At 37.6% G+C, this 26,921-nt stretch overlaps 2 protein-coding genes across 2 annotated transcripts in view; one reads left to right on the top strand and one right to left on the bottom strand.

Moving 5' to 3' along the window:
* Positions 1 to 10,828, top strand: part of LOC117234572 (26S proteasome non-ATPase regulatory subunit 1) — a 93,497-nt gene extending 82,669 nt beyond the window's left edge. The window contains exons 11-14 of the mRNA XM_033495941.1: positions 5,666 to 6,000; positions 8,457 to 8,809; positions 9,407 to 9,752; positions 10,666 to 10,828. Of these exons, the coding sequence (XP_033351832.1) occupies positions 5,666 to 6,000; positions 8,457 to 8,809; positions 9,407 to 9,752; positions 10,666 to 10,736 (1,105 nt within the window). The 3' untranslated portion in view covers positions 10,737 to 10,828. The remainder of the gene's footprint in view (positions 1 to 5,665; positions 6,001 to 8,456; positions 8,810 to 9,406; positions 9,753 to 10,665) is intronic.
* LOC117234573 (5-hydroxytryptamine receptor 1A) overlaps positions 1 to 26,921 on the bottom strand; it is a 111,454-nt gene that overhangs the window by 11,427 nt on the left and 73,106 nt on the right. Inside the window, exons 2-3 of the mRNA XM_033495942.1 lie at positions 22,954 to 23,186; positions 4,677 to 4,893 (exon numbers count right to left, since the gene is read on the bottom strand). Coding sequence (XP_033351833.1) covers positions 4,677 to 4,893; positions 22,954 to 23,186 — 450 coding nt within the window. The remainder of the gene's footprint in view (positions 1 to 4,676; positions 4,894 to 22,953; positions 23,187 to 26,921) is intronic.

The raw sequence follows: 26,921 nt of genomic DNA, 5'->3' as shown, positions 1-26,921 counted from the left end.
AACGTTTTCAATAAATGTAATATTATATCGTAAAGTTTGTAACTAATTATAATCTTCTTTCTCGCGATCGAAAAGAATTGCAGTTACAGAGGGGACATTAGAGTGAGCTCTTGAATTAAACTTCGTTAAACTTGAAACCAGATTTGATTAAAGTAAATTAAACTGTAAATTAAAAACCGGTAAGCATTTCTGTAGTTATCCTACAATCAAATTAAATTCTGTATATAGATGATTAACTGTTCTAAAACCTGACCAAAGTATTATAGATTCACTCGAAGGAATCTAGAGCGGCCTGATTTCTGACAGTTCTTAAAACGGCGCCTTTTGTTTCACCGACACTTTTGGCGCACGTTGCAAAACACGAACGATCAATTTGCAAGTGAAATCGGCCGATGCAAATGTTTCAGTCGAAAGAGGCGTCGTTTTGCGTCCCAATTTGCGCCACATAGCCTCACGAAACTTTTCCAGCGTTCTTTGCAATTTTCTAGACTTTTCTCAACAACGACAGAAATCTCTCCTTTTTCCTCTAGAAAAATTGTCAATCTCCGGACTACTGTAACTTCGTGAGATAAAAAAGAGCGTACAACGAGTCTGCCTGAGCTGATTCTAAAGAGTGCAGCCTCTATTTTTCTATCTCTAAACTAAATTTCCCAAAGATCTTTCCACGTAATAGGAGAATAATTAACGACAAATTAAAGTCGTTTTTGAAATTGTACGAATTCGCACGACTCTACGAGATTTAACGAAGCTCTTTTGAAATTCGTTTTAAAATGACTTTGCAAGAGGAACTTTCTCTTGTCGTAGTGAAAAAATGTTAAAAATACCAACAATTTCAACGTACGAAAATATTAATATACGAAGAAGATATTAAAGAGGACGTTTTAACCGAGGAAAGCAGCGTGTAGCTAACACGTAAATTCCCTAGAAATTCCCTAGAGACCTGATGCTGGTAATTAGCGCGTCCCCTCGACAAACGATTTTTCTCACGAGCTCGTTCCATTTTTTTCCCGTGACAACGGAATCTCACTTTGGACGGCTCGAGGGAAGGGAAAGGGTTTAATTTCTTTCACGAAGGAAGCTGCGCCGTCGAACAAAGAGGCCGGCCAATCTATAGAACTCTTAATCGCAATCTCCGCCGAATCGCGCCAAGGCAAAGGCCGGGAAACGTTGCCGGATTACACCGAAATTCTCTGTAATACCCTCTCTCGGCAAGCTCCCCGACAGACACGAACGACACGGAGGCTATTCGCGTTTACGTTCCGTTCGATTCCCTCTGGCTTTGATTAAAAATCGCCCCTTCGCCACGAAAATGTTGTTATCGGTTCCGACTTTGATCCGAGATCAGACGAAATCGGCTAGGATTTTATCGTCTTTTTGCTCGTGATTCTCTTATTTCATTTTCATTTTCTTCTTCCTCCTCTCCATTCCACTTCCTTTTTCCTTGTCTTTTTGTCTGTGAGTGTGTGGTCGTGAATGGGAGCTTGGCTAACATCGATTGACAGAATGGTCGATTATTGGCAGCACTGATTAATGGAAAATTGGAAGGATGATTCGTCGTAATAGAAGCGGACAGACAAGAATTTTTGGCATTTAGTTAATTTAATTGTAGCTCGCAAGTGAAATATCGTTGCGTAATTCTCACGTAGGTGGAGGAAATTCTTTGCTCGCGAAACTAACATCTTTGTTATTTACGATCGCCCTATACAACTTGTATTGTAGCGGAGAATCTAAGACGATCGCTAAGCTTCCAAGTTTTCCGTCGATAAGATATCTTCTTCGTCGGGTTTCAACGCCACCTTTTTTTACCTTCCTTTCTTTTCTTTTTTTTTTCTTCCTTTTTTTCAATTAAAGAACACTTCGTTTTAAAATTTCGCTGTAAAAGCAGCGCGATAACTCGCTTTGTTAAGTTCAGACCCGGAGTAAGGGCGATAAAAAGTGTGGAGTCCGCGAGACAATGCTCGAAAGTAAGTTTGACATTTCATTCTTTCGTTGAAACGCGAGGAAAAACTTCTTGTTTGTCGGGGATAATTCTGGCACGTGGACGAGCAAAATGGAAATGATGTCTGGCGTCAGAGATGGAGGAAAACGGTTAATAATATTTGATCAGGGGAACGTGGGGTGATGATTCATGACGCAATGCCGGCGCTGTAGGTAGAACGAACCCGTAATAATGACAAAGGATGCGTGGAAATTTTATATTGTTGCGTGACTCTCATAAAACAAATTGCAATATCTCCTCTGTTATTTTATTACTTTGATTGTTACTGCATTATTTCTCATGTTTCCTCCTGTTTCCCTTTAAATACTATCTTTTACATTTTGTTTATACCTGTGAATGCAATTTATTAATAGCAATTAAAACGACAGACTGTTTAAATGTCAGAGTATAAACCTTCGATTTTCTATCTTTCGTTTCTATTGTCACGTACCACTGGACGATATTTCACTCGAAGATTATCGCTTTGCAGAAGCTGTCTGATTTTTTTTGACGTTAGAGATTCGTCGACGCGCGAACGTGCCGAACGTCGACGCGTTCCCTTCGAAACGATGAAATATCGTCGACGTAACGTTCTGTCTTTTTACGCCTACGTTTATTCGTTTGCAGTGGGACGAACTGCGGAATTCAACGTGCTCGCCGGTTTCGCGATTTTGCAAATTTTTCCACGCGTTAGATGGCAAACAGCAAGAAAAGCAAAGCTCGACGATATTGCTGACAGCTTGGTAATTTAGATTTACATTGAAAATACATCCGTACGATACAGCCAAGCATAGCTTTTATTCGACAAATTGAAATATTTATTTTATTGGATTTTTATCGAATCAGTCCGACAAGTGAAATGTTAGTTCGGTAAACTTAGCCCGTAAATATCAATATGCAGCATAAATATCATCTTGCTGTGTGTCGTATTAATTCGTACTTTATATTTCCCGTATTTCTCCTATTAATTCACGTTTCCCGTATTTACTATGTTAATTCATATTTTTGTAGTACAGCGATGTTACGGCGATGCAAATAAGAACTTTGACAGTTTGAATTAACAGTTTCAAAATGGTATTCTTTAGCTTCGTAATTATCAAGTTTCAGCTTCGATCTCTACCGCAAAATATGTTTTCGTAATTTCAAATTCTTCTTATAGTAATAAATAAAGGTTCGCGTTAATAAATACAAGAAACTATCTTATGAAAAATAATAGAAAATTGATGTGTATCATTCGAATCCTCAGCTCGTACTCGATACATCTATGACATGTTAATACAACATTTTTGTCTTGTTTTTATTCGTCTTGATATCTAACAAGTCGTTTAATCGCTCTACTGTTAATTTTACTAATTTTCTAGTCATTTTCAAACGATATTAATTTTCATTGCACTCGTAACGTACGTTTAAAGAAACTGAAAAATTCGCCAAGTTCGTTTTTCTTTTTTAATTTTTTTCTCCTTTTTTTTATTTTTTTTTTTTTTTTTAAGGAACTTTCCAATCTCGAAACTTCATAATATGAAATCTAATACTTTCCTTTACTTCATCGTTCGCTTGCTCGAACCGAACTTCCCAAGATACACGAACTTTCTCTTTTAATACCGACATTATAGAAGCACTTCACATTCCATTGCTTTACTGCTCGTTCGAAGAATTTCCAGAGGCTTTTGTAAATAACAGGACAGAAAGGAGTTACATAAACTTTCCTCCTACGAATTACTTCTTCTCCGGTAGATCGATTCGATAGTTCCATTTGAAAATCGATAACCTGCAGCCAGTCGGCCAACTTCTTCGAAATACATAATCGGTTAACCATAAGCAACAGGCAGTCACGTAGAAACTTCTGGCCTTTTATAAGCATTAAAACTTCTTTCTTGGCCGTAGCTCAATCTGTTTTCTCCACTCTCGAAACAAATAATTGCACAGGTTCCCGTTTTTGCGAATAACGCGTTTATTATAAGCAAAACCCTTGTAAACTTCTACGTATAGAAAAATATTGGAATTTTAGACGCTTGGAAGTTAAAGAGGGCGAACTTTCCGAGAACCTGTCAAAGCACCGTGATGCTGCATCTCGCTTATCTTCCTATCTTTGATCTTACAGTTCGCCTAGTATACTTCGGAATAAGTAATCCAACTCAAATGTTTGTTAATCAGTCTTTATTTTATTTTATTTTATTTTTTTCTGCGTACATTGTCAGAACCTTTTTTTTTATTTTCGAGCGAATACATTTTTAAAAGACTTGAATTAATTTCATGTTTATTAAAAAGTAACGAACGAAATTTATATTCGAAGCATATCATTTTTGTCTGTTTCCACATCTTTCTCAAAGCTCTGCCATATTAAGAGCGTAGGATCGTTCGTAGTGGACATTTGAAATAATTTTTACCACAATTTAGATGACTTGGATGATAGAAAATTGAACGTTTTTCGTAAATTGATATTTATTTCTCCGTTTGGTAGATAACCGAGTGATAATAGCAAAATTTTGACGTCTTCTTCATCGACCCCCCCCTCTCTGTACGTATAACGTAAACGTAAAATACCATAGAAAATCGGACGACGTGTAAAAGGGACGACGAGAAATTTAGAAATTAGAAAGGAAACAGTACGTGATATGAGCGGAGTGCGTTGAAACGGGTGTCGTGGAACGATGGAATCGCGAATGTAGTGGGTCAGTGTACCTGATAATACACTAACCTCCCGAGGGTGGGCCCTGCGGGCCACCCAGCCATCCGGAGGACCAACCTGCAGTTCCTCCTATATTCTGTTGCTGCTTCGCCAACAGTCTGACTGTCAAAGCGTACGTAAGCAACATCACGCCCAGTGGTATGTAAAAGCAGATTATGCTGCCGATCAACTTGTACAGAGGATCCGGTATTTGACACGCGCCGTCCACCAGCACGGAGTCGTCTTCCTGAAACATCGGTATACAGGATTATGCACTTAGTGTCGCGACATTTCGCGTTTAACTTCATCTTTCCATGTTGAATTTGCGAAAAATCCATTTTCTATGGTGTCTTTTTTCTTTGATAAAGAGAAGTTGCATTATTAGCAGTTTGGTTATTTATTTATTTTTTTATATTATCGTATTATATATGAAAAACGACGCGGAGGATGTTTCTACGTGTTTCGTGGTATCTGTTAAGGATCTAAGGATTAATTGGAACCCCGCAAATCTTTTTACTACCTTTGTGTTACACCGAGATTTTTTATTACCTCGAATGTCGTAAACATCGTTGCAATTCCGTTCGCAACTAAGACACGGTGCTAGCAACGAGCGCCTCGATTTATCTTCGCGTTACGTTGAACCGTGTAATCCACGAATTTCCAAATTTCTCGTCGAAATGCCCGTGAGCCCGATCAAAGGACAACCACGTTTCCATTTCACCGTAGATTCGCAACGAATACATTCCTCGCAATCTACTCGCTCGTGACGAGATTCACATCAATATACGGCGAATAGATTCCTCGCAGTCTACTCGCTCGTGACGAGATTCGGCCCGATTCAGAGTGAATAGATTCCTCGCGACCTAACAGCTCCATCCAAACCATGCAATTACGTCAAAAACAACCTTGAAACTGTATGATCGATGCATCTCGCGAATGCATTATCTCAACGAACCATACATCATCTCTCATCCGGTATATAAATCAGTTAATGGAGAGCTTTGTTATTTTTGTTGCAGAACACCGGAGCAATGTCCCAGTGTGGTTTCGTTGCTGGCGGAAAGCTACAATCCTCACGTGAGATACGGCGCAGCGATGGCCTTGGGAATAGCGTGCGCTGGCACAGGCTTGAAGGAGGCCATAGCCCTGTTGGACCCTATGACGAATGATTCGGTGAACTTCGTTCGTCAGGGTGCTCTGATCGCGTCTGCGATGATCTTGATCCAGCAAACCGAGGCGACGTGTGCCCGCGTCAAAGATTTCAGGGCGTTGTACGCGAAGGTCGTCGTGGACAAACACGAGGACGTAATGGCGAAGTTCGGCGCTATCTTGGCCCAGGGTATCATCGACGCTGGTGAGTTTTGAAACGACGTTCATTCTCTTTCGTTGCCGTCATCTTAGATCGCGGATGTTCGTGCAAATTCAGATTTTTATGCTCGCACTTAGAGAAATGAAACGCGAGCAGAGGTTTGTTCTGCGTATTAAATACTATAGCGAGCATTATGATATATCTTCGTTCTTAAATCTCCCACAGGCGCAAAGCTATCCGCGGTCTACTTAAATTTCGATCTCATCTTTGTTTCACAACGAATTCGAATCGCTTTTGAACTTGAAAGCGCAACGTACAAATGCGCGCGTAATTAGAGAGAATTTATAAAATATCCAAAGTATAGTGCTCTCTATGATAGCGGGTAGCTAACGCAATGTTCTATCGAGATTCTAATTGCTTAATTATGCTGTGAAAATTATGGATTTGCGTACAAGTCCTCAGTGTACGTATCGTGTAGGCAACGACTCGGTCCGATTTTTCTCAAACTTGAGAAATTTCACCAACGATAGGGAGATAGAATTCGGCGAAGAATCAGTCGATGAAAGGGCTAGGGTGAAATTGGACGATACTCGATAAGTCTTCTTAGCACGGAAATATAATACAGATGGACGATCAAAGGTTCTTATTACGAAGCTTGTCCTCTCGTCGACGGGAAATAGCGAAATCGAAACTTCTCCGTTTATCGTTGCAGCGTCGGTTGTTGCGACGTTGTTTGAGGGATAAGTTACAAGCTGATCGCTTCCTTTTGAAGTGTCTGATACGTTCGATGTGTCTGGATGATTGCGGATTTGTTTTATCGCAGTGCAGGTTATTTTTCAGTTCCGATGCTTTCGATATCGTGGAACAACTGAGTTACGAGTTTCTTTGTAACGCGAAGAAATAGTTTTTTTTTTTTTGGTAATGGAAGGTCTCGAGCAGAATATTATTCGAAAGAAATATTGCAATTCTTTTTTAACGTAATACAGGAATTTATTAAAATTTATGATATGGGGCGATTTTCCTTTTAAAACGTGAAACCCATGTGGCAGTTTTACGTATTGGACTTCGAGAATCGTACAGGTACTCCAAGTATTATATTAAGTTGTCTGGAGAGTGTCTTTCTTTCGCGTTTTTTACAACAGTGCAGCTTCGTACAAACGTGAAACCAAATGCGTGAAATGTCGCGGTGTTTATCTCAACAGAACAAAATGGATCGTATGAAAATAATATAAAAGAAAAAACGTTGTACGTCTATTATTTCCTCATAAAACGAAAGAAACTTTTCGGGCAACCTAATAATTCATAAAGGAAACTAATTAGTGTATCGTGGTACACAATGGAACGAGAAAGAAGACTTAAGTTGTACGAGTTACGTGTAGCAATTGCGCATTGTTATTGCAAATGTATTATTGCCACTAAAAGTCTAAATATATGCGAAACGGATTCTCTATCTCTATTTTAAACAATAATGGAGCGAAATAGTTCAACTAGGGAATTACACTTGAAGAAGTTGGGTCATAAATTTGATCAAGGCAGGCGAACTAATTAACTTGTCCACCGTGTTTTCCCTGCAAATGTGTAATTTATCGTCTGCAGGTAAGGCAATAGCAATTATTTAAACATCTTTTAATTGCTTATTAATGGAACGCGAGCGTTCCTAATGAATTTATGAGAGGGTTAAAGACTGCAAAAATATACAGAACGCACACACTGTACGAAAGGTCCGCTATTTATTGCATTAGGTCGCAACGTATTAAACGTGCAATCTTGAACATGTTCGTATCGACGACGTAAGGCGTAGAGTATAAATTGAATTGAAGGATTCTGAAATTAAGCGATCTATTTTCTAATCACTTATAACCCAACGATATCATAAGAGAACATCCTAAACTTCAAAACATATCTACAAAGACAATACCTACTTATGGAAATATCGCGTGACGAAACCGAGATGGTATTAAACGCGTTAGTTTATTAAAGAGACGAGCGATAAGATTATAATAGTCGGTGTATATTAAAAATCACTTCGAGTACGAGTACAGAAATAGTGTTCGTCGATTGTAATCGTCGCTCTAAACACTCTCCCACCTAGAGAACATGTTCGTCTATTTCTATCGACCAGTGAACTTAGAAAAAGTTCAAATGTGATTCCTGTTGACGATAACTCACAACGGCGATAATGTTTTTGTCCGGAGTTCGTTTATTCTTGAAGCTCGCGAATGAAAACAACGTTGACGCTCTAAGGCACAATAATATGAGTCACTGCCGATTCGAATCGTCCGATGACTCACGTGCCGCTACAAAACAATTCAATATCTTTCGCGAAAGAAAACATTTGAAAAACTGCCGCGACATAGTTGGATATCTCGCGAGTTACGATACATTTATTTATTTATTAAACGAAGAGAATCTTTGGCTAGGCCCCATTTCTTCGATGCTCATAAAAATATGAATTTGCATATTCAATATTCGCTTGTACGTAAGAATGATAATGGTTCCAGGTGGCCGAAACGTGACGGTATCGCTGCAATCAAGAACAGGTCACACGAACATGCTGGCAGTGGTCGGTGCATTAGTATTCACCCAGTACTGGTATTGGTTCCCATTGGCCCATTGCTTGGCTCTGGCCTTTACTCCGACTTGTATAATCGCTCTGAATGCTCAACTAAAGATGCCAAAGCTGGAAATTCGTTCGAACGCCAGGCCAAGCGTCTATGCCTATCCCGCGCCTCTCGAAGAGAAGAAACGCGAGGAAAGAGAGAAGATCACGACCGCTGTCCTCAGCATCGCTGCCAGAGCTCGTAGACGTGAATCCGAGAGGCGTGCTCGCGATTCTCACGAAAAAATGGAAGTGGTGAGTTCGAACAATTTTCTCGAATATTTCGTCGTTCAGTCGTCGAGCGGTTGTCGTATTGTCAACATTGATCGGGTTCGTAGAGTCACGAGCGAGAGGTTGAGAGAGGGGATCACAAATAGTGGGGAAATTTTGAAGTTGAGAAATTAGTGGACGAAACTAAACTTAGATATTAAAGTGCTAAGATATTAAAATACGTAAGATATATTATATGTATTTTTAAAGGCTTAAAGTTCCGGATAAATAAACCTCTCGTACACGGTTTTCGGTGCTTATCTGGTTTTTAAAAAACGATGCACTTGTATCCCACTTTTCCACTAAGCCCTCAAACAGTCTCGCAGATATCTTTGATAAATCTCAGAACTCTTCACAATTTTCCTTCCACTCGTCTCGCTTATGCGATGTTACCTCCGCTCCTTGCACGATTTTCTTTCCAGATAATCGTAACTGATTATCTCTCCGGGTCATCCGTTTTCCTAGAGCGAAGACCAATCTCTTAACGCACCGACTCGCCGCAAAGCCAGATAAACGATGCTTCTACAGGCTGGAATTGCTTCCTTCTTTTTTTTATTTTCGTCGTTTAATTTTTAATCGCAGGATCCGCCAGAGACAACGAAGGAGACTGTCGAGGCGGCGGCCAAGGAGAAAGAAGAGAAGAAGAAAGAGAAGGAGCCAGCGAAGGAAGTGAAAGAAACGAAGGAAAAAGTGGAGAAGAAGGGCAAGGACGAGGGCGAGAAAACGACAGAGAAGGAGAAAAAGGAAGCTGAGCCTAACTTCGAGATCCTTCAGAATCCGGCTCGCGTGCTGAGACAACAGCTGAAAGTGATACAATTGGTAGAGGGTAGTCATTACGCGCCTGTCAAGGACATTCAGATCGGCGGTATCGTCATGGTGAAGCACATTCAATCGGATACCGAAGAGGAACTCGTGGAACCAGTAGCCGGTAAGTCGATACGTTTTAAAGAAATTGTTTCTCTGCGATGACACCGAAAATGGCCATTAAGTTTTTGAGAAAATCGTTTTATTATCACATTTATTTCTGTCTTTATATATAAGTTAAGTTACGCATTAGGGAAACGCAGTTAAAGAAGAATTTAAACGAAGAATACATTTATTTCGTCGTTTCTGTTGGAACGTATCGAAAATGTAGCAAAATGGAAATTATTTCAGCAGGATGAAATGAAATTGATTGAACACACACGATAACGATACACATTCGTGAAATACCAATTTAAACGTATTTACTGTTTATCACGAGTAACAACATCTACAACGATGAACATAAGAATAAGTCTGATGTAACGAATGTTTGACAGAATTGCCCAAGAGTTTGACAATTCGATTGACGAGTTAACTCGTCTTCCACGGTTATCAGGTTATACGTTGTTATACTTTGAAAATTACATTTCTCCTTTATTCACATTCTCGTTGACATAGTTCTAAGTTAGCAGATTCTTCCCTCTTCTGTTCCTCGGAAGAAAATTTCGCACCGATAAACGTCAAGAAACCTTCACACGAAACAGGCAAAGCGAACTTCAATATTTGTCTCGCGAATAAGAACTTTCTAAAATCCAAAAGGTAGATATTTTGCCCACAAAATGTCTCACGCGGTTTTCCAACGTTCAGAACTAAGAAACTCGTTCATGGAATTTCTTAATCGATAGATGAGCTTCCTGGAAGTCAAACTCATCGACTATATTCTTTGCGTCTCAAATTTTCTTTGCTTGTAAAAATTATCGTGGAAAGCCAATTACTGTCTTGTCGTCAGTCGATTGTCTGTAGCGCTCGCCGAATTGATTCGCTTTTCAAGAAAGCTTATCGTCGCTTTAGGTTCGATTATGGTCGTTATGTTCCAGCTTATGGCCCTCATCCGGAAGAAGAGCAAGAAGCGGAACCCCCAGAGCCATTCGAATATACCGAAGATTAAATGGCGTGTGGCAGAAATTCTTCTTGTGGCTCTATCGACGCAACACGGATCATTCGTTCACGCTACGCACTATAGTTCACTGTTGATAGAAGCAACACGGGAAAAATACTATGGCCATTTCCTCTCCGATTCATGTAACGCCTACAGCAACACCTCCTATCTCTTATTTTTTGTATAGTTAATTTTATCATCGTTAAGCGGCAAATTCTCGACATCGTTTACTGTATACGGTTTACAACTGCTGTTTCATTCGAGTTTTAATAAATATATTATTTGGTCTAACCGCATATACGTGTATGTGTTATTAATCCAAAGCTCGTTCTCGTTTTAATATGACCGAAAATTGCGGAAAAATGCGCATACGAGAGAATTCTGTGGATAGTTGTATAAATTTTCAGTCAGAGATTTTGTTCGTTCGCGTGTTAACTTCGTGCTAAATTTCCATAGTTTTTTAAGTAAATGTATTGCAAAGTTCAAAGCAACTTTTTGAAAAATCTCGGAATTTTTTTTTCCATTCTCGCTATATGGATAGAGGATTGAAAGCTGGGGATTTAACTTTACATAGATTCTTTTTGCAACTAGTTTTACGTTGCACGCAATTCTTGACACTCAGGTTTTACGTTTACAGGGTTCTTTTTAATTATTTTAGTGCATACAAAGGATCTACGATACGTTTTATGAAATAAACGAAGATAATTTTAATAATTCACCTCGTAATTAATAATGAAACGAAATTAACGATTAATAAAAGAAGGTTTCCGATGAATAATTTCTACCGTAACAATATTTTAACAATTTCTTGAAGTAAAGCACTAAAAGGTAAGTGGATTTTACAAAATTTTCACGTAATGCTTCCATTACTTATTCTGTCTTCATTCCACGCATTATCTTTTCTGTTGCTTATCGTGGACTATTTTCAATAATCTCTTTTAAAATAGCATTTCGATATATTTTCCGGCTTTTCTGCCGACTTATCTTCCAACGTAATATCATGACTCTTGAATTCGACAAATCAACATTTACATAAGCTTCTTCAAGCGGTGAATTTATATTTTCAGCAGCTGTTACGATACGCTTTCAAAGTCGAAACTCATAAAAAAGTTACGCCAGTATCCTGTTGATTCATGACGTCGAATAATGAAGTTCTAACAACTTTATTTTAAATCTTCTAAATATTCAACAGCCGTGCATTGTATTGGATTTTTTCCTCTCCTTTAACCAGCTTATATTAACCAAATATCTGACAAAATTTCGAATACGATTAAACTTTCCACAAATAAAATTTCATATGCACGAAAGTAATATGTATGATGATATACGTTATATTGCTTTTGCCATTATACCATCTAGATTATTTTCTTCTCAAGGTTACATATCCCCAAGTTAACGATTCTGGTGCACGATTTTTAGCGCGAACCTTGCCAGCTAAATTAATACGGAACAAATAGTTGAAAAGCGAAGAATAAATTAACGATAGTGCACCATTTTTCGAATTTTACTTCATTGATCCAAATATTTGGTTGTCGCGTCACTGCATTCCGAGAACTTACGCTTTCGAGCATAGCATACATACAACAGCAATTTCCTTTGCTCTCATGAATTTTTGACAAAAGAGTTCTCCAAGATAGCAGAATCCTGAGTTGACCTTTTTCGAACTAATCCTACGTTCTACAGAATACATAATACGTGCTGGTCTGAATCGTTTGGTCGATACTGTATTTCATTATATGAGCCAGAAGCCACATTGAACAACTCCATAAATCGAAACACTGCGATAAATGAGCTTATAGAAGAGAGTGATTCGTTTCTTGAAAATGGATTTATTAATCGTCTACCTGGTTAATGAATTAGAAGAATTAATAAAAGAAAGTGAAGATGATTAATTTAGATAATACGTGCGTTAATATGTTAAAGTGGACAGATGTTGTAATATCATCCTAATTACAGTACCACTTGCATTAATTCTGACATACTTCGTACAGTAACTTAAATAGATGTTCCGATGACTTCACAAGAAAACGAGAAACGAGATTGGTATCAGGGACGATTGATCGGATCACGTGTGATTTCTTTCTAAAAAAAAAAAAAAAAAAAAACATCGCGATTCATTTATCCGCCCCTTTATCGATATTCTTCTCTTCGACGAGATATTGGCGTGTCGTATAGAGCGATTGACGAATACCTTCATCCGTAACCTCCATCCAAAACGATCGACTCAACGTTCATCGAACGGTCAGGAAACGAGCGAACATGCCGTTTGAATTCGTGACTCCGTGAGAGGTCTAAACGAGGGTTAGTATCTGCGAGGAAAGAGGCGCGTTTTCGTGGAATAAAAGAGCTCGCTTCATTGTCAGTCACTGATGACAAGACACTGGTCAATCAAACTGCTGGGACCAGTGTCTATACGCGGTTCCGTGAAACTTCGTTTATAAACGCGTGGTGGTAATTTATTAAACGAGATAATCGGAGGTGAAATAAGATTTATAATATTGGGTTGGCAACTAAGTGATTGCGGATTTTGCCAATACCACCTAATGACAATATCTTTTATCCAACTTTTACAAAAGTTCGATTCAGCTCGTTCTGATCTTGCCAATTTAATTCGAGTATCAAGATATATCATTTATCGCTTTCCCCTATACGTAACTGTATTTTTCATGATCGTTCGAGAAGTTTCTTCAATACCACAATCCGCAATCACTTAGTTGCCAACCCAATAGAATAAAGAAGAAAATGTGGCTTGTAGTTTCATTGTTTACTCATCCTATTCGTTTCCTTATCGAGTTTTTATTAAAATTTGATGAAAAAACTTTTCGAACGATCATGAAAAATACAGTTACGTATAGAGGAAAGCGATAAATGATGTATCTTGATACTTGAATCAAATTGGCAAGATCAGAACAGGTTCATTTGAACTTTTGTAAAAGTTGGATAAAAGATATTAGTAAATAGATCATATTTATAGCGTAGGTAGTATATAACAGGCCATTTCAAAATGTGTGGTACTGTACATTTTGTGGAATGAATTATTATCTTAAAAAATTGAACGTTGATTGAAAGATCTCTTTTCATTTATAATATCAAGCTTGTTTACCCATAACCTTTCACTACGTACACGGAAAATGATAGTCTCAATCGAGGCACACTCTCTCGTCCTATTCTATTTCTCTTTTGTCCCTGCTATTATGAAATTCACTATATCCATCGATACATTTCCAAACAAATTTTTTACAAAATATCGATGAAATTTGATACGCAATCACTGGATTCATTTCACTTCTACCTAAATTGTTTTACCGTCAACGAATCCGAGTCTATTAAAAACAGACGGTACAATGATATCAATTTCTATAATAGAACGAAAAAGATTTGAACGTTTTGCGCACAGTATTTCATTTCATATAGGAAATGAATTTTGAAATGGATAAATTTTTATTTTCTAACGCTTTTTGTAATTGTTGACTGGGTCGGACAAATTATAACTATCCTTTCGATTGTTGGTTTCCTGTTTTTAACGCATTGTAATGTTTGAATTTGGTATACATTCCCAATATACGTACATTTGCAAAAGTTAAAATTTGCCATTGCACGTTTACATTCACAAATTTTTATATTAGCAAAGGTCAATTATATAAAGCAATTATATTTTATATTAGCATTTACTGTCGCACTTGGATTTATAAAAATTGAAAATTAAAATTAAATCTAAAGCTCATTTACAGTAGTTAATTTTCAATTCCATGGTTGAATTTTTTCGAATTCCTTTAAATAATATAACAGCCAGTTAACAGAACGATAGATCAAAGCTGTCACTCGACTCAAAACCTGCAATAAATATTTCATAACATTTTAATTTTTGTCTTCAAATATGAATCGTGACAAGAACGCAAGAATTTCCAATTAATGTAGAAAGAACATAGGTTAAAGGTATCCCTGAAGAACTTTTCCAACTTTCCACCAACGACATCGTAAATAAATCATTACGGAAATGAGGTTTCCTTTACGATCGAATTCCCGCGATTTTTTACTACGCAATTTTTGCTCTTTAGTCTTCTGACATGCAGAGTGCGCTGCATGCGGTGATCGCGAACGTACGCGATTCGAGTGCGCGGGTACTAAATGATCTTTTCGTATTTTGCCGTGTCGTACAAAGTGATTTTGCTTTCGAAAATGTCTTATCACGAAACAGTAACGTTAAATAAACTAAATACTTGAAATTTCACCGGTTAAAAGTGATGTGCGCGTAATGTGTATACCGCGAATCAAATGTAAACACACGGTGGGTGCCATATTGAAAAATTTCGCGCGTTTTGTTGTGTCACAGTACTGTTTCTTAATTTAAATATTCAATATATACAAACATATTACGATGAATCTTTGATTGTTCGAATTAATGTTGCTTCTGAATGATCAGATAATCATTGTGTGATGATCAGGTTCGAAAAATCGTACGATTCCTGTCGCAATGTCAAATTTCACGCGAAGATAATGTGTAATTTATTACGTATTGTTATGTTTGTGTGTTTCAATTATCCTCTTCTCGTCTCGCAGCGTACTTTCTCAATGGTTTTGAGTTGCTAACATGCATCGCGTCTCCTTTAAAGTTCTTTAAAGTAAGGTTAACCTGGTCTTGTGTTTCGTTCATATCATATCGATATTATTTACTGTGTTAAATATTTCTGAATTCTCATTGGTCCTTTCAGAAAGATGTCCTTGCGATGCATTACCTAATCTTCTAGTCAATTATATCGAATATTCTATGGTTTTTAATGCAATCTTATATATTATTCAAACTCGTTAAAATTTTCATTTCGAAACGTGTCGTTAACATAGTGTTCGTGCACAACGCTACAGTGATCTGAATTTCCATTATCGTGTGACAGGATTAACGTAATCGAATGTTCCAGCAACGGGTGTTTGGATAATCGAGGATCCGCTTCACTAATATTTGGTAAGTTTGTAGTTGTTTGGTTATGTGTTATATATGACATAAGTACAACTTACTTTGTAGTTTCAAGAATTAATTTCTACCGAATGAGTCGTTATATATTACACAATATTACTCTCTAATTTCTTCGGTTTCTACAAAAATGAAATATATTATATATTGTATCGATCTAGTATGGAATGTCGACTACTTGAGATGATGAAAGGATAATATATGTCTGGTATTTAATAAAGCAGTTAGGCGGGTTGTAATGTGAAATTAATATTGTTACTCTCATACTTCCTATAAATATGTGTTTAAATAGCTCGTTCGAGAAAATAGAAAGAAATATATGATAATACAAAATAATTGCGAAAATATCTGTACCGCGACGATCAAAAAATTATATAAATAGTTTCCTTCGCTTTAATATTTTCTTCGTTAAAAAATTTTCCGAAAAAAGTAGGATTCTGAGTTAACGTTTCCTTGAAATTCTTGAATTTGATGGAACAGGTAGCGGCAAAGAAATTAAAGTTTAATATTATGCGCGTATAGAATAAAAATATAATTTATTAATAGAGTCGATCTAAATGTTGCGCACTTAACATTTAAAGAAGCCTACATACATTATCGATGAAAATCGACGTGATAATTCACGCGATATAAATATTAATACACATAAAACGAATTTGAATTTTATAAAGTTTTTTTCTCGCGATACTCGATGCATTCTAAATACCTGAATTTGCATTATAATACGAAATTCTTTCCTCCTAATTTTCTTCCTCGAGGCAAAAGTTTCAAGGAAACAGATACTACGGGCAAAATTTGGAATACAATTTTTCCCAATAAAATTCATCGCGCCTGCAAACATTCCGCCGCTTAAAACAACGCCTTGAAATACAAACCATCGATTATTAATTTTACGCGCGGCGTGTTGGCGCCAATTTCGTGCATGCTACGCGTTTCGAGGGAAACGCGCGAATTACCATTCGCAATTCGAATTTCCATAGACGAAACACGGACCGAAATTCATCGTTTCTGCAGCCAGAGCCGTGTATTTGGCTATGAAATGGTTCACGATGTTAACGTTCGAGGATGCAACCGCGCACATTAGATATGTTAGACTGTTTGTGAACGTTTTTTCGTACGTTGCCCGCGTGTATCGAATTTCTCCGGTTCGCGTGAGAATATCCCACGTGTTCAACAAAAAACACTCGCCTTCTTTAGTCGCGTGCATCGCGAAAATACTATTTCTCTCGCTACGGAACAGACTTCTATCGTTTTCGATGTTTTCTCCTCGCGGGAATTACAAAGCCGCGAAGATTGATGACTGTTGGAACGATCGAAATGAAATTATCGGGGATTGGAGATTTAATTGCGTGAAAATTGTTTCTTTTTTTTACAATCTGTAATCTTTTCTTCTGATTTAGAAGAAATATTCCGAGCACGTTATAGTCCATTTATGTAAAATTCGGTATCAACTTTTACATAAATTCTTCTTGAAGCGTTAGTGAGAAAATATTTTTGTTCGAAACGTGGAATGGAAACGCAACGAGGTGGAAATGTAAACCACTAGAAAGATAATAAGTTTATTAGTTAAATATCTCGACCACAGTTGATAAAACGTTCGTACATCGCGATAGAAAAAGAGCATTTTTTAGAAATTTCATTTGTTATAATTTTCATATCTGGTTAAGTTAAAACGCTACGTCGTTCTCATTCCTTTTTCCTCCGAGCATTTCCCACGTATTCTGCATCTTGAACGACTTATTCAAAATAGTGATAGAATAAAAGCGCACACAGACTTTAGAAATATCAAGTTCGTAAGGTATTTCCAATTTTGCTTAAAATTGCACGTACGATAAACTAAGATAAAATAAACTGGAATATAATCTATTGGAACGAAAAATTATTTTTTAATAATTTATTAAAGTAATAGAGATCAGAGTAATTAGGGAAACGATATTTTAAATTTCGCATCTATTTACTTGAATTTCAAATATTACGAAAGATATAGAAGTTTTCAAGGAAGTTTCATCAGTTATATCGTAAACGTGGATTTCGAAAGTTTTTCCCACTTTGCAGAAATACGAATGCTCAACGCTGCATACATAAGTATGTACGTCGATTCTGAATCCAATTTACACTTCTGCCTTTCTTGCTGCTCTCTCAACAACATTTCTTATTAAAAGACGTTTGTGCATTCATGGCATAGAATTTTTATTCCTACCGAGAGATGCCGATAAGAAATGGCGAAAACAATCCTGTGAAGTGGCAGATGCTCTCGCAAATTGTTTGCAGTTTCGAATTAAGGCGAAGCAACTGCTGGAACAGCAAACGCAAGTAGCGTTTACTTAAGACGAACGAGAAACTTTGCCGAAATCAATGAATTTAAGAATAAATCTATCAAAGTTTTTCCAACAATTTCCTCGATGAATCTCGCGATAACTTACGAATGTTCTTGAATATTCGACTGATAATAAACAGAATTGTAGCAATCACCTGTGAATCATCGCCGGTATCGGTCGAATATTAAATTAAAAAAGAATCAATACAAATTTTTATTACTAAAAAATGTCTATTACTCTGTGGATTAGATTGTAAATTTCCAAAAAAAAAAATCACGTTTTACTTCTGCGGTTTTCGTTCGCATAAACACCTGCACCGCACGCGAAAGGGGTGCGTAAAACGTGTCGTCGTTTCGTTAAAACGACATCCAACCGTAAACGACGAGCATCGGGTGTCCATGGTGCGTTTGGGAATTAATATTGTTCGAATCGCGTTTTAATCCCAGTTGGGTTAATTGGAAGCGCGTTGGTGTGTTCGGTTGTTAGGCCAGCGTGCCACGTTCCCGCACAGAAACCGTGCTACATATTTCAGCGAATTTAATGAGTACACGAGGAGAATAGGAATTAATAGGGCGGAACGGGATAACTTTTCTTGCCATTAAAAATTACAGCTGTTTGCGAGTCTCTCCGTGAGCCGCCAGCCGAGTGCTTTCCGACAGACAAACCCGTAAGCTCGACGAATACATCGCTTCGGTTGTCGTCGATTCGTTTCTTTTTTAGCAAATAAAAAACATGCCTTGCAATGATGTTTGAAAAAATAGAAATTTTTATTCGAAAATTGTACAGGATTGCTGGATCGTATATATACACGTGGCGGATAAAAGAAAATGTAAAATCGAATAATCGAATAAGAACGATCTATTGGATTGGCGACTAAGTGATCGCGGATTTTGTCAATATCACCTAATGACAAAACCCGCAATCACTTAGTTGCCAACCCGATATTAACAGATTCAGCAACAATGTCAGATCTTAGCCGCAGAATTGAATTGTGCGATGCTTTGTTAATGCTATAAAGAGCAGTTCGATGGAAATGATTTACTAATAGAGTGGCGACAATTAGAAATTTAAGACATGGGTGAATCTAGGTCAGAGTTATAACGAAGAGTTAGATCAAAACGAACTACTAATAAATTCATGGCAATTAGCCTGTTTTGATTCCAGTTAGCAATTCTGAATTTCTGATGAGTCTGCGCGCGGTACATAGCAGAGTTTTACATATTAAAGCTAATGGTACGCGATTTTGGCATAGATGAGTTGTATAATAAAACACCATTGGATATCGATTTAAAACACCAAAATTATTTAGTAGCTTGAGAAGAAAAAAAATTGGATTCGAAAGAATTAGAGATTTGCGGCTCTCACAGACGGGAAAAATGTGATTTAAGAAATATAATGCCTAAATAAATTGCATTTATCAATTTTCAAATATATAAACCGCCGCTAGAATATTATTAATTTACCGCTAAAAATAACAAGAAAGATAATTCGTTCATTTAGTTATAAACTGTCTTGTATCAGATTCTATATACGTTTTATTTCCATAATATCGGATTTTTGTAATCGCATGAAAGTACCAGCAAATGATAGGAAATTCAATAGAATTCGATCAAATTAATAAATGCAACAAGAAACGCGGTGGTGTACAAATGCATTTTGTAGCCACTTTACGTTCACAATTCCGTGATATCAACCTCGAATACTTGAACTCTCGTTCATTAAGACTCGATGAAATTATTGTTGCCACCCGGTTAAATCGTCTTTAGGACGAAGACTTTCCCAAGAAGACACTGGCGATCTCATAAAAGATTTCAAGTTCGCCGAACTGGAAAATTAAATCGCAGATAAGACATTTTATGACGAAGGTTGTCGCAGTTAAGACTGTGGTGTTTCCGCGAGTATTTCAGTCGATCGAGTTTCTCATTGGATCGAGAATAGAACGATTCGATCATCCGGAATGTTTCTTACAGTCTCGTTACAATTATCCAGTTTCATTTGACATTTATCGTATTTTGTATTTGCAGGCGATAAAAGTAGAAAGAAAAAAAAATGAAAACGTAACGCGAAATGTCGCAAATACGTTGAACCAACCCAGGCAAATTATATTTTATTAAAAAGCTGCACGTTTATCGTTCTACTGGCGAGGCACGAAATTTGCAGAACGAGATTTCGTAACTAGGTGAATTGGAACTACACCGATGACAGTGGCTTGGATTCCGTAAAAATGTAAATATGAAATTCCGTGAAACATTGGCAGGGAGTTTTGACCTGGAAAATTCAACGACCCAATTTATCATTTAAATTTTCCCACGGAAGGCGTCAGGATTTGGATGTGGAAAATTATCCGCATTTCATTGTCTGCTTCCTTGTTTGTCTACCGTTTTCGTGTTATTTCGTTGTTTGCTTGAAATTTTCTAGAATTTATCGCAGTAGCTATTTTTAACTGGCTGTTAAACGTTTGAAACTGCGCGATGTAATTTATTCTACGAGTGGGATATTTATTACTATCCTCGTACCAACTATTACATATTTATTTCTATCACCTTGTTTAACAGCCATTTTAAAAATTAGAAATAAAGCATAGTTTAATCGATTATAAATATATAAAATTAGAAATAAATAAATAAATAAATTTTTTAAATGTTCATATTAATCAATACAGATCTTCCAATGGTTAATATTTATTTCTGTCGCTGGGTATCATAGAAATCTCTTTAAGTTAAGTTAAATTAGACGTTTTTTAATATTCAATTAGACACCTGTATTTTACAAGCTTCCTCGAGCACGCTTGATTCGGTAAAAAATAATTTCCTTTAGAATATCAACTCTACAGAATTCTTAGTAATTCAATTTCAAGTTGCCACAATTTAATTTGAAATTTGTTTCAAACTTGCGTAAAGGAAGGAAACGTTGTATAATATTTTCCCATTTCTTACGAGAATCTATTTTAAAGCATCCCTTTGTTCGAAATGCAATTGTGATACAAAAGAAACGATCCTATTCCGAATGAGATTTCCAGTAAGAATTAAACAAACTTAAGAAAGTAACGACGAGCGAGACACATCATCCTACGATATTTTGTATACTTTTATTCTTGCCTTTTTATTTTTAATTTCGTCTTAATGCTGGCTTGATCGTAATTAATACTTAGCGGCCGGCACTGTCCCGATAAAATTTGTAATAAAAGTTTGCCATGAGATACATGCAGATAAAATATTTAACATTGGATAGCAACGATATCCTTGAACTCCTTTTCTGCAAAACTTTTCAGAATAATGTTCTTGAAGTGGCTGCCGGTTCTTTGTATTTCATAGATTTTAAAAGCACTTTTATAAGGTAGCCTTCTACACGCATTCAGTTTCTACGATCCTTGTTGGAAATACACGAGCGAAGAAAGAGCTTTATGTTTCGTGTAGCACGAAAAGCCCGTGAAATTCCTGTCGATGGTTTCATAAACGAGTTATTGGAAAACAAAAGCTGTTTAATGCGTTTTTCTTTCCCATCTTTTTATACGCTCGCTCTGATCTAAATTTTCTAATTGATGCCTCATACACTATAAATTATATATTAATTCGAAAGAATACTTTTCTACTTCCTCTTTTGAAACCAAATTATTAAACCAAATTACCACGTGCGTACATCGAGATATCTTCTATTCTATATGTAGTATCGTGGACAAATGGCTTAAGAAATATCGGGTGAACCATAAACAATGTTGCGACAAAGTCTAAGTGCCGACAGGCCTGTCAATGTGTCGTCGGTGCTTCGGTCGAATAATTACGCGGAAGAAAGCCTACGTGACCATGACCTCGGACAAAGGGATGCTTAACACTTTGACTGCCACGTTGGTCATAATGACCGGCCACGGTTTCTCCTGTGACGCAATGGCGGTCATTGGTGACAGGAGGGCTTGAATTTCTTACAATTGTAAAAATTGAATGAAAATTGACAGTTAGGGAATTTTGAATATAACCGATAAATAGAAGATACTTTGAAGTAAAAAGTGCCCCATTGGACGATTAAACATTTTTATTAGAACATCGATAAAAAAAAAAGAGTACAAATCTTGCATCTAACGGTGCATTGTGTTTGCGTCCATATCTTTGAGAGGTAATCTACGAATATTATTATAAACACAGCTTAGAAAATAATCGTAAACGCTGCTTTATAATCGTATAATTGAAGTTACAAGTGTGAACATACCTTGCTATTATATATAGAACGAGCAAATACCGTTTACTAATATCTTCTACACGTTTCAACGATATATTCCATACGTTTTACTTACAAAGAAATAACAAAGGCGAATGGTTTGTCGAAATAAACGAAGCCTCGTTACAATATGTCGCTATCGACTGTTACCAAGGTGCCACGGTGGTCGCCCGTGACCACCAATGAGATAAACGGTCCATTAGGGAAGAACGTGGTCTTACATCGTCAATTTATTATTATTTCGCCATTATATGCTTTGAATAATAAAAATACTCCCGTGGCGTTCTCAGCGAAACATGTGATTTCGGTGTGGCAGTCAAAGTGTTAAGGGAGAAAGACGAATTAATAGTCAGCAGTTGAGTGAGAAGTCGGCGTATTGTCAGCGTTGTCGAGGAGGATGGTGCGCGTGGAAGAGAGCGTTGGAACCGTGGCGACGAGAGTTGTAAATTAACTATTTAATTGTCTTAGTTATAGCACATTATCGTATTGAATTCACGTTAAATAACCATCGTTTCCTGTTTAATATTTCTGAATAAATAAGAGAATCCTACATATATAAACACCATTTCGCCTTGCGGAGAAAAAAAATCCCGAAACACTCTGTATAACGGGTATAAAACGCGTATAAAATGCGTGTATAACGCGTATAGAATGGAATGCCTGGATATCGCGTGTTTTTACGTTTTTACGTAACCCGGCATCGATTGTTTCGTCTTAAGTGTCTCACCTTCGAGTACATGAGACTGAGAGGCAGGCTCATGGCGATGCTCAGTACCCAGACGAAGCTGATTTTCAGCATGACCCGCCGCCTGGTTTTATTCCGGCCGAATTTCATCGGGTACCGTAGACTCAGGTACCGGTCCACGCTTATGGTGCACAAGTGCATGATGCTCGCCGTACATAATAATACGTCCAGGCAGATCCACGCGAGGCAGTAAACTGACGGCAGAGGGAAGTATCCTGTAATAAAAATGAATGTTGCTCTATTAGTCGCGCTGATTATGCAACTCTATTAAATTCAAGCGTCTGATCATTTGCACTTTGCAATATTTTCCTTCGCTACTCGCACCAGCGCAAATTTACCGCGCGAACGTTCTTGTCTTTTAATTAGATTGTTTACGAGTAGTTGTATACGATTAACCAATATCATCGTAATCTACACACCGCGATTAAATTATCTCTCGTCAGGCGTTAGAATTTCATTGTAAAGTCCAGTATACGATTCTATGTCGCATCAAGGAGGAGGGATTTTCGCGTGAAGACGATAAAGGCAAGGCACGAGTTTTCGAAATTTTTGTTAGACTTAGAATTTTTGTTACTGGTTATATAGAACTAGACTCTTTTGAGATGTAAGTATCGTGGATATAGCCGTGAAGTAGAAATGTAATCTTTTTATTTTAATTTTTTTTTATTGTCTACTGTATAGCGTTTGTCACGGACATCCGAATGCAAAGGTTAAGAAATTTTGCTAAAGTCAGGTAGTTTACGTTGGGATGGAACCAATTTTTTGGAGAGAGAAACATGGAACATTGGAAAGTTGCAGCGTTTAGAGGAGAAACGTACTTCTTTTCCAGCAGATAAATAGAGTTGACGTTGTTTAGAAAAGTATTATGAGTAAATAATCGAACAAAAATTGTTCCAATCCCCGGAGAAATTTGCAACAAGATGAATCAGCTTCGTTCGAAATTGATTGATCAATTAGTTTTCCAGTTATCGTGCGCGCCAGTTTGAAAAGTTATTAAACGTGGCGGTATTCAAAAGTTAATAAACCGCAACAAGTATAAATAAATAATCGAATAAAAATTTTGTTCAATCCCTGGCGAAATTTGCAACAAGGTGAACGAGTTTCGTTCCAAATTGATCGATCGATTAGCTTTTTTAGTTATCGTGTACGCCGCAGTTTGAAAAGTTATTAAACGCGACGATGCTATTAAAAAGTTTATAAACCGCAAGAAGAATAAAAAAAAATTACATCCGTCCTTGAGGACCATATTTACAGCCGAAAATGACTATGCAGCGGTCGGCCCAAAAAAAGAAGTTCATAAGGTCACTTTGTTACTCCCCTGAGATTCTCAACACGAATTCACAAACGTTCAAAGTTTCTCGCTATTTTACCGCTAAAATCACGTTTCTTCTGAAAGCTTCGCGAGCCAAGCTGTACGTTCCAACGAAACCAATCTTCCAGAGATCTCAACGAGGATTTTCCCCGCCGGGAGGAACGGCGCAGCCACTCGACAAAATATTTGACGAGCAATTAGGAAGTTCGAATCCGGCGGCTGTGGGTTCCGGCGCCCGCTGTCCGCAAAAAGCGCAAGCTACGCGCCAGGATTGATCGGAATCTCAGTGCGACGATGGCACGTGTGATTTCTCGTTCCGTGTTCGCGAGAGTTTCCGGCGGATCGGATTTCCGGGATCGCTCGGCGCGCGAGCGTCGCTTCGCCCACTCTCGCTTAGCTTTCCACCCTCGCGTTACTCCCCGCCCGCGTTTACTCGCTCAACTTCACCCTGATACTCGCCGTTTTTCGCCACTTTTTACCTCCACGCGGCACGCGAACCGTAAAATAATTTACTGTTAGCGAAATAGTTGGCCAGTTTGCTACAACGAACATCGACTGTCAACGTACCTCGTAGCGTAGATCGATTTTCTTCGAAATTTCCGCCATATTTCCAGTATATTATCCGTTGAAGTAACTACTTTAAGAAAAATTCTACATCTTTATTTACGTATATCAGTAACCTGGAGACTGCTATTACGCAGAAATATTCTAAATAATCTATTTGCATCCAAACGCGAATTAATCCGCGCGCTGCGACTGTCTTCTATAACCAAACGCGGATCATTACGCGCGCTACGACTGCTTTTTATTTTATTCGCTAAGTATTCTTCAGATGTGAGAGATCACGTCTGACCCGTTTGCCAGCATCTCGCCTATATCAGTTTATTATTTTCTAGACAAGTCTTACTTTTGTTGTGAAAATCTTTTTAACTGCCACTAGGAGCAAGTACTGTCAATCTTAATTAAATGTAACAAATTCAAGTGTAAAAAATATTCTAATTCTATAATGTAATTTACATGTAATAACATTATGTATTGACCATTTAACTTCCATTTTAATCCAAATAATTTTTTTTTAAATAAATAATTTTTACTTTTTCCTCTGTCATAAAGAATATAAGATGCGATGTTTGCGAAGTAACATTGTCTACCAATCGTTTTGAACAGTAAATTTTCGATAAACTCCATGAAGAATTTCAATGTCATTTACTGCACCTACGACCGATCGCGCGCGGTGATAGAGACTCGAAGAAAAACTCTACATCTTTATTTACGTATATCCGTGACCTGACCTGGAGACTGCTATTACTCCGAAATATTCTAAATAAGGAGCGGCGCATGTTATTGTATCGAGTAAACATTATGTTTTGGGTTGCAAGGTCTAGGAGCAAAGGAATTAATAAACAGATTTCTATTTATGTTCCCTGTAACCTCCAGCCAAAGCTACAAGCTTCACTTTTTTGGTAATGTCCTTTTGCTATAAATATACGAACGTGCTACCTATCATTCCATTGTCTAGTAACACTAGGAGAGTAAGGATGTGAATCAGCATAAACTTATACATTATACTTATACCTTTAATTATTTCGATATACTTTTCTATTACAAATTCATCCACTCATTGTTCAGTCAACCTCAACCTCAACCTCGACATTATCTATACGTGGGTCGAGTTTTACAAAAAGTTCAAGCCTTACCGAGATGAAGATCTTCGTTCTTAAAGTAGAAACTTTAACGCGTAGTGGCTACAGCGAGCCGCTGTAAAAATGATTTGTCGTTTAATTACGGAGGAACTGTTCTTACAAAAGTTGGAAGAATGCTTTCTTGAAAAAAAATTATATTAATGCTTCATGGCCGTATTTACGTTGTAAAAGGATCTCGTGTAATAACTGGCAGCAGTTGGTGTAAAAGAAATTCATAGAAATCACTTGCTTCTATCGTCGTTGCGCGACAGTTGCTTCTGAAACTCTCAACGCGAATTCGGAAGCGTTTAAACTTTCTCGCTATCTTACGGCTAAAATCACTTTTCTTCTGAAACCTTCGCGAGCCAAGCATTCTCCACGATTTTTTCTCTTTTCTTTCCTCCTTTTTCCAACAAATTCAGCTCCGACCTGGCCGTTTTCGAACGAAAGTAACGTGAAACGCGTAATATCGGTAATTTCGGCGTCTAAGACGTACCGCGATGTGAAGTTCCATCGATTTCTCAATTGTTTGTTGGTGTGTGCGTGTACAGACAGCCAAGAAATTTCTTCCTACGAGAGGAATGTCAGCCATGCGCGAAGAATATGGCTTTCGAGTCTCGGCGTATTTTACTTTTGAAAGACGTTGTCGCGCTGCGAATACCTTAAATGGTATTCTTAAGGTATTTCTCCTCGTACAGTCGCTGGCGAAATTATAGCGCGCGGAAGCGCAACAGACTGCGTGTCAGCACACGCGGCAGAGAAGGAAACTTTTTGGAAAAACTGAATGCAGTAGCCCGCCTTTCGCGTAAGCTCGCGTGCCTTGTGTTATATCTGTGCACAGCGCACACTCGCACACGCGTACTTTACATTCGTCCAGAAATTTATGGAACTGCATATTTTGTATTTCTCTGTCTCAAAAATGATACCGGTCAGATCTGCCCATTTTTTAATAGAAA

This window comes from Bombus vosnesenskii, unplaced genomic scaffold, assembly GCF_011952255.1.
Source record: "Bombus vosnesenskii isolate JDL3184/JDL3185 unplaced genomic scaffold, Bvos_JDL3184-5_v1.1 scf7180000013305, whole genome shotgun sequence".
Taxonomy (NCBI): Eukaryota; Metazoa; Arthropoda; class Insecta; order Hymenoptera; family Apidae; genus Bombus; species Bombus vosnesenskii.
The sequence above is the reverse complement of the archived record's forward strand: the minus strand, read 5'-3'. Positions and strand labels throughout refer to the sequence as shown.